The 9,004-nt window shown below is 37.0% G+C and overlaps 2 protein-coding genes across 2 annotated transcripts; one reads left to right on the top strand and one right to left on the bottom strand.

The window, feature by feature from the left end:
• Positions 1–1,664: 1,664 nt before the first annotated feature.
• LOC109857256 lies at positions 1,665–5,055 on the top strand. The gene is made up of 5 exons (XM_020433407.1): positions 1,665–2,098; positions 3,220–3,353; positions 3,768–3,940; positions 4,116–4,324; positions 4,451–5,055. Exons 1-5 carry the CDS (start codon positions 2,026–2,028, stop codon positions 4,600–4,602), a joined length of 741 nt encoding a protein of 246 aa, XP_020288996.1. The 5' UTR covers positions 1,665–2,025; the 3' UTR covers positions 4,603–5,055.
• A 381-nt stretch (positions 5,056–5,436) lies between these two features.
• On the bottom strand, positions 5,437–8,503 carry LOC109857258. Its single transcript, XM_020433408.1, has 5 exons — positions 8,416–8,503; positions 6,964–7,050; positions 6,549–6,815; positions 6,279–6,437; positions 5,437–5,917 (listed from the first exon to the last, which is right to left on the bottom strand). Exons 1-5 carry the CDS (start codon positions 8,486–8,488, stop codon positions 5,769–5,771), a joined length of 735 nt encoding a protein of 244 aa, XP_020288997.1. The 5' UTR covers positions 8,489–8,503; the 3' UTR covers positions 5,437–5,768.
• Between the last annotated feature and the right edge of the window lie 501 nt (positions 8,504–9,004).

The raw sequence follows: 9,004 nt of genomic DNA, 5'->3' as shown, positions 1-9,004 counted from the left end.
GTATATATATATATATATACATGTATATTCATATTCATATATTCCTTCACATTTAAGAACAACAAAAACGATTACGCAATGACGCAAATAATAATACTAATAGGCATCGCATTGCTATTGAAAAAGTTAATCTGAATAAAACAAATATCACGCTGGCTCGTTATATCACGTAGTGTGTTCAGTTCGCCAAAGTAATGTGATAGTTCTCAATGATCACATTGACAATGTACCAGCTCACACTTCAACTGTTGCAATGACCAAATATCTCCGCAAAAAATCAATATTTTTTTACTTTCTTTTTTTGAATCAAAAGATTGAACAATTCTGGGTGGATAAACAAAAAAACAAATTGAAAAAATCTTTAGTTGCTTCAAAGATATAAGTGTTTAAAAAAACACTTATATCTTCGGAATTTTTTTTTGGAAACGCCGATGCGCAATTTCTGAGCGGGTCTGGGAGATCCATGTCTGCGGACAAAAAGATTAAGTAAATTTTCTGTTTGTTTCTCTCTCTCTCTCTTTTTTTATCTATCTATTTCTCTCTTTTTCTATCTCTATCTCTCTATCTATCTGTCTATATCCATCTATTTCTTTTATGTCTCTTTCTCGTTTTTTTCTGAGCGCACCAAGCGGCTCCTATACGTAGATAACCAACTAGTCTCTCGTGCTTCATTGTTTTCTCGCAGTAGCGATCAGTTCCTATTGGATCGAAAAAAAGTAAAACATTTCTTATACAAAGTTCGTTGAGAATCATATTTATTAAAAATAGTTTAGTTTTTAAAATCATATTTATTAAAAATAAATATTTATTAGTAATAAATATGATTCTAAAAACTTAATGTCTTTTTAATAATACTTCGCAATATTAGTAAAGTTGATAATATTGTCACAAATGTCTGACGTAATAAGACAATCAATTATACGTAATATTGCACACGTGCTCGTAACATCGAAATCTCACTGTGCAATTCACGCATCGGCTTAATTGCGAATGCAAACGACTTGTTACATCATCGCACGAGAGATACGTACGTACGTACGGGGTAAGGCAATCGTGCGTTATCGACATCTGGTATTTTACATTGCGCATGAGAGTATTGTCTCGTCTCACGAGTCTTTGTTGAATTTTCGAACAGAAATTCCAACTGAGAACGAGAAATCTCTCTCATTCATGCTGAACTATAAAAAAAAAAAAAAAAGAATCGGTCACACGATTCTCGCGCGCAATTTTTTCTGTCGTAATATTACAAAAAGAAAAAGTTACCACGTTCTCACGTTTTCTTATCGATTTTCCTTTATTCGTATGCGTAAACTTATGCAAGAAAACAAATATAGGGCAAATATAATTTTTCGAATAATATGTTTGTAATATTTTCTATTCTCCGGCGTTTTTGATTAAAACATTTCTTTGATTTATCGCGATAAAGATAACGAAATTCAATTTATCTTGAAAACGCGCAAGGTTGATAAATTATTTATGAGAATTGGTAATTTATGAAAGCAGCGTGCTTTCACATCGCGATTTCGCACACACACGGCGCGCCGCGACTGGATCTATCATTATTATGTATCGATCGAAAATGTTGTTCTCATACAAATGCTATTACTCACCATCACATCTCGCTGCGCGTTCTCTCTCCTCCCTTCCGGGGGGGGCAAGCCACTTTCGTCTAAAGCTGTCCCCTAGGATCTCGAAGCGAGACTCGTCTGCTAGTGCAGACGACGAAGGAGGCGCACAGGTGCATTGAGTTGCAGCAGTGAAAGTATACACGGAGTGTAGCTCCGCGATCTGCCATCTGTCAATGCCCTTCCTTGCATAGTCAGTGTTGCTTTGGCGTCGTTAAAGTGTCGTTTAACCGGGAGATTCGCGAGATTTCTTTTAGTCGAATTCGCGTATCTGACGATCATCTCGCGCGCAACGACAATTTGTTGGAACCGTCGGAAGAGACCGCGAATTCTGATCAAACTCGATCTAGCAGCACTTCCGCGAGATCGTCGTCCCGATTGCCCCCCCGTGATCGAAACCATGATCGGGAGACTGTGGGCTATCCTCGTTCTCGTCGTCGGTTCCACGGCGATTCTGTCCTCTGATTCCAGCCGTAAGTGCAATCAATATGTTAAAAAAATAAAATAAATCAATATCAGCGTGTTTTTGTTTAAAGTTTTGAAATAAATAAATTTTAGGTAAGACATCTCGGTTCAATGAATAAAGTGATAATTGATCGACAGTGCGAGAAAATTGCGATGAAAATAATTACTTTTATGGAGAACACAGATGGCGATTGAGTAACTTTTTTTACAAAGTTCTGTTTGTTGTAAAATACTTTTTTTTTTGCAATAAAGAAAACTGCAATTCAAATTACGTGCAATTTTCTGCACGCAATCGTGTTACACTGTCGCAAAAGCGGATCTCCATTTCCGTAGAAAATGCCGCAACGTGGTGGACAAGTACATCAGAGACGCGCACGAAGTTTCTATATTTACAATCAGACGCAAGTCTAAATGTGAAAACACATCTACGCGAAGAAAATCTTATCGCGGTTAAAGATAACAATTGAAACTGTTATCTCAATTTGTTTTGATAAAACATTAGAGAAAATATACCGCGACATTTAAAAAAAAAACAATAACTGTCACTGTAATTAGCTAAAATTAATAAGTAAAATATTTAAGAGTTAGTAAAATCTCCTTTTGATAAAACATTAGAGAAAATATACCGCGACATTTAAAAAAAAAAAAAACAATAACTGTCACTGTAATTACCTAAAATTAATAAGTAAAATATTTGAGAGTTAGTAAAATCTCCTGATTTTTGCTTTAAAGTTTTGTGTACCTATTGCACGGAAAATCTTGCGCAAAGGTCTGTTGCGCAAAATCTCTGTAAAAACAAAAAAATACTCTCGACATAGATGACCTCCAGCAGCCGTACCAATTTACAGTGCGCCGCCGCTCATAAGGTGCATATTGTCACGAGATAATACTTTCACTTTTAACACGAGTGTGGCGGCTAAGACGCTTTTTGCTCATCGGCGCTTTTACTCTTGTCCGACCTAGAACGTCAAATTTCTCTCGCTGAAAAATAATCGAGAAAACGGAAAAATTCGCAAAGATCGAAGATTATTATTATATCGTATATGCGTAATTAAAAAAATTTACGTGACTTTAAGTTATGCGTTAAACGAGACGGCCGATCTGCCATGTAGCCCGTGTCTTCTTGCAGCCGAGTACGTGAAGCAATGTTCCAGAAGCGATCCGAAACTGATAACCTGTCTGATCGACGCTCTGCATCATCTGCGACCCTACCTGAGCGCCGGAATACCCGAAATCGAATTACCCGCGGTGGAACCGTTTCGCGTAAGTTTAAGCAGTTTATAGAAATTGAGATCATCATCTAAAGTCCGTAAGAGTCAAACGCACAGAATGTCGCGGCAGAAATATTAAAACTGCAAATAAATCGTGTTGCAACCAGGTGCGAAGCAAACGGGTTATCGCATTCGATAATCAAACTTAATTAACGTTCAGATAAATGTGCGATATGGTAAATATTGCGATTGTAAATATTTTTTATATCACGGAAGACATTGATTTAAAGCACAACAATTCAAAGCGCATCTGTCTCGCAGGCAGGTTTAAATCATCTCTCTCTCGAGAGAGAGAGAGATGGCGCAGAAAATTTTTCTGCGCAATGACACTCAGAGAGATGTAAAGATTTCGAATCGGACCTTCGCCGTTACGCGCGTTCGCTTTACATTCTGCTTGTTCCAACAGATGGACGAGCTGACTCTCTCTCTGACAGGTGGTGTGAACGGTTACAAAGTTCAGCTACGCGACCTCTTCGTAAGGGGAGCAAGCAACTACACAGTGGAGGATATCAAACTCGGATCGCCGTTCCAGACCATTGTGCGAATGCCGGCTCTTATATTAGACGCGCATTATTCCAGGTAGATTCGTAAGCTACGTAAAAGAAAAAATACCGTCAGATAACAAAAAATTGCATTGATGTGTATTGAAATAATGTTTCATTATACGAGCACACTTCTCCGTTGATCCGACGAGCGATGAAATAATTATTCTCGAATTATTCTATTTTCTGGCAAATTTTTGATTTGTCCGCAGTTCCGGCGTGTTGATCATTTTGCCTGCCAGCGGAAACGGAACGTTTCACGCGCGCTTCGGCGACGCCAGAGCTCTAGTCAGAGGCACCGTGTCGACGAAATTGCAAAACGAGAAGACGTATCTGCACGTGGAGAACCTCGACGTCGTGCTTGGCGTGAAGGACGTGCAGATGCGCGTCAGCAAGATCTTCAAGAACAATCGAATACTCAGTGAGCAAATCGCGCGGATCATTTTTTTTTTTTTTTTTTTTTTTTTTTTTTTTTTTTTTTTAGATCGAAAATCTCTTCTCGCGATCCTTTACGTTGCTTCACTCGCTCTGTCTCGATTTTTTGCAGCCGAGGCGACCAATCTCTTTCTACGGGAAAACGGGCAGGAAGTGCTGAAGTTGATGGAACCGCAGCTGAAGAGAAAATTGTCGGCGCTCTTCGCCGGAATTGTCAACCAACTGTTGCGGCATGTGCCAGTGGAATCGTTCCTTATACCTTAAGCTTACCTTACCTTATCTTTTACACATACGATATATATATATATATATATATATATATAGCGACCGTTATTTTTCTCCCCTCGGTAAAATCGATCGATCGCTCTTTAATATGAAATGTATAACGGGAACTGGGCACGTGCTCTATAAAATGTAGAACGTCTCGATTATTCTTAGATTTACAACAAAAACGTCACTAATTTATCACTTGAAGGTAGTGTAAACTGTGATTTTTATATACCGATTACATTATTTTTTTTTCTAAGATTTTACCACATTCTCTCTTCGAGTATTTTTTCGCAAGTTGCAACGTACATTTGAAGACGATATTTGAAGCAAAATGTGTCACCCCGCGCTTGCGTGAGCTAATCCCACACCAGTATCGGCTGTGATTTTATTCCGATGTTTCTAAAACACACGACTTGCGAGTTTTACGATTCATTCGTGATTGGGAAAGAAAAAAAAAAAGTAGTAAATAAATCCGAGCAGAAGTTGTCAAACAAGCGTTGAAATTTGAGTTTTTTTTTAGACAGCGTCATATATACTATCAGATGTGGTAATTTGCTTAATGGCACAATGGCAATTAACAAATATATATTGTAATGGATTATACAATAAAGATATGTAACAACAAATTTTTTCAATTTTATCTTCAATTTTTTAACTTTGACGTAAATAATTATTCGAAGCAATTGTCAAAAACTTGACTTTTGGCATTGTCCGTGTTACTTTTCTCCATGTATTTTATTACACGTTTATGCTTTACACAAAAAAAAACAACTTTTCACCAAGTGTGAATTTCAGGAAAATAAGAGTAAAACGATAATAATAACAATGCTAGAAGTAAATCTACTATTTATATACTTCATAGTTATTACAAACTATCGCACTATTTACACGCATGTCGATGATGTGCAAAAAAAAAAAATAAAAATTACATACATATATAGATAACACTATCACGAAAGGGAGAGAAAAAAAGTAAAGATTATCACGGATGTGTTTGCGGACTTCCCAGAGAGAGGGGAACTTTTTGCGGTTGTTGTTACGCGCCTTCGCGCCGCGTTTTCGAACGCGAGTTCAACGCGTATAAAATATTCGCGATTCTAAATTCGACGCGCGCTTATCTTCGATCGTTACTACGGCTACGAAGGAATCGTGTCTAGATCTCACGGGAAAGTTTTCGAGAAAGAAACCTTAGAGAATATGCGGTTGCTGACTTCGGTGAGATGCTCGTCCCAGTTCTTCGCCACGAACGGCAACATCGTGCGGTACAACTGCGGCCAATACTCGTTGACGAATTTCATGGCGGCTTGATCTGCAAGTGAAATTTACAACGTGTCACGCAACACACGACATCTCCCGAGGCGGAAAGAGAACGCGTGTGGAAACGAGATTGATCGAATTCGCACAGATACCGCTTTATGTAAGACGGGATTACGGAACACGTATTTGTGTGTTTCAAACATCTAATCGCCAAAGTGATATAACGAGATAATTGTTAGATGGCAATAAGCGGCAATTGTGACTTGAGATAAAAATGTATTTTTAACAACGCGCGTTGCATCTAATATTTTTTTTTTTTTTTTTACATTATTCTTGAGTAATTTGATTTTAGTATAAAATTATTAAAAAAAAAAAAAAAAAAAAAACAATTTGTATATGTTTTAGATACTTACTGAGTTCCTCGTTACCGTTGAACATATCGCTGAACCAGACCTGCATTTTGCCGACTTCCGGGTTCAGGTGGAAGTGCTCGATCGTCCATCTGTCGTTAGCCACGGGTCCTTCCATGGCCCACGTGGCCTTGATATCCTCCATGCTGATGTTGAAGAATCCTATCGCGCGTAAAAGATTAAAGAATAAAAAAAAACAGTTTTAAAGACTCGACAAAAGAAGTTAAATATTTAAAAAATTTAATAAGAACTGCACATTTTTCAATCACGTACCTTCGCCGCCAATTTGGAACGATCCTAGAGATCCGTCCGCCTTGTAGTTACCCTCGATAAGCGCCTTCGGCAACTCAACGTCGACTTCCAATTTGAAGAAATCGGGAGAATGATGCGGTCTTACCGCCAGAAACTGAGCCTTCGCGAGTCCGTAAGTGTTAACGTTTGTGACCGTTATGTCCGCCTTGATGTTGTTTGATTCGTAAACTGTTCTCTGATGATCGGTGAAGTACGGATCCAAAACCGGGATCTCGAGTTGCGGAATACCTTTTGAAAGAAATTGAATTACCGACACGACATTATTAGTGCGGTGGAAAAAATCGTCCTTGCTCAAGTATATTTAAATATTGCTATAAATGCAATATATAAAATACAATGAAGTAAATTAGTGTAATAGTTAAGGTAAAAATAATACCTGAGATAAAGGACGGCCATGCTTCCTGCATCGCAAGTCTCAGACATGACGTGTAGTCGGGTGCATCACGGCTGCAGGTCTGCACGGCTGTGTGAAAAATGATTTAGAGAGAGATAAACGTATCGAACATTGACATTACGAGTTGCATACTTGTCTCAAATATTTCTGTACAAAATTACGTGGTAGTAAAATAATGAAAATTCTAACGTTGACATTACTTGAAAATTATTTATCACTTTACGCGCGAATTAATTTTTGACATTTAAGATTTTCGACAAACAAATGATGGTTCTTTTTAAAAAATGAATATTTTAGTAGAACAGAATTGAATAGAATTGAAATGAACATTTTGATAGAATTGTTTATCACCGTGCAAACTGGTCGAGAAAAGCAATTGCAACAAGCAATTGCAAACTTATCGATTGTAAAATTAATAAAAAAAATATTCTTTTTTTCCGATAATACGATTAAATGATAGCACGTCACTAAAACCTCTAAATGTTCGCAATATTTCGCTAACTAAAGAAGGATTAATTATGCTATTACGACGGAGTAAAAACTGATCTAATTAAATGAGTAATAAATGTGTACACTTGTGCAATTATTGTCCGTTCAACCGTAACTGCGAATGCGTGTGTAAATTTACATTCGAAATTACTGATCACTCAACCATAAACATAAATCTCTTTATCTCAGTCATATAAAATGTGTATCTTCGTGTACAAAAAATTATTCGAAGTTGCGTATTGAAATTGACTTAGATTTGCGTCCACTTCAAATTTTATTTGCCTCGTGATGTAATTTCTGTCATTTCAATTTCTTATAATGTCATTGCCGGTATTTGTTTTTTTGTTTGTTTTAATCTTTAAAGTATAAGAAAGTGAAAGTGAAATATAACGATGTAGTGTCAATATAGCAGACGCGTCAATAAACGCGCTAAAGAGCATGCATTGCAAATAATTTTAATTGATAACATTATGACTCATACAAGCTTGAAAAAAAAAAAAAAAACATATTCTTACGATTTTAATTTCCATAGAATAGACGCGTTAATTAAGATTTCTCACAATTAGTGAATCTATATTATAATTAGATTGCGTGAAATGAATTCAATTGCACAACTCAAGATAAAAAAAATCACTAACGTCTCTGTATATGAAATCATAAACGATTTGTTCATTATTATAAGAATTAAAAAATCATCAACGCGTGAAAAAAAATTGCAAGTTATTATTACTCAAGTTTGTCACACACTCTCTATAAAGTGACACACACGAGACTGTCATAAATATTATTTGATACTAACAAGGTCGTGATTTCCTTTTTCAAAAACTATACGCGATACAGGACTGAAAAGAAGCAATGATTCAAACGCAAACTAATTTGACGCGTTTACGGAGACGACCCTTTGAAGGTTGAGAAAAGTAATGACTGGACAAAAAAAGGACTTACGAAGCTCGATGTCTTGAGCCGCGACGAGCACGAACGCGGTAGCGCAGAAGACGGCGAGAGTGTAGAACGACATCCTGCCTGGTTAAAAATCCTGGCGGCTAGTCTGTCCAATTATAAACAGTCGGTTTATATAGTTTCCCGGCCCAAGGACTCGGCAAAGATACGTTGCAAAATTGCATGTCATTAAAGCGCGCCGACACGTGAGAGGCGAGGAATAGCAACGGCGGTGTCGCACTCGGTCAGCGGCGACGGAAAACGCGATTGCGGCTCTTTTGTTTGGGAAAGATGGGACGCGCTCTTTGTGAAAAAAAAAAAAAAAATGGAATACATAGCGCGAAAAACATGTCTATCTTCTTTCTGCCAGTTTATGTAACGCGCTGAGATCTAAAATTTCTCGACTTGACCCTATGGAGAGTTTTTTTTAGTAATAAAAACTAATTATTCTTGTAAGTTCTATAGTTTCCGTTTATTGAAAAAATTTGTGGTATCATATAATTTTACTTTCAAACTATATATTTAAAATCATAGTAAAACATAGTCTCGGTTCAATTGTTAAAAACTTATAGTCCAAGAGACAAGATGTTAAAAA

The sequence above is a fragment of the Pseudomyrmex gracilis genome, unplaced genomic scaffold (assembly GCF_002006095.1).
Source record: "Pseudomyrmex gracilis isolate BER0280 unplaced genomic scaffold, ASM200609v1 scaffold_153, whole genome shotgun sequence".
Classification (NCBI taxonomy): Eukaryota; Metazoa; Arthropoda; class Insecta; order Hymenoptera; family Formicidae; genus Pseudomyrmex; species Pseudomyrmex gracilis.
The sequence above is the reverse complement of the archived record's forward strand: the minus strand, read 5'-3'. Positions and strand labels throughout refer to the sequence as shown.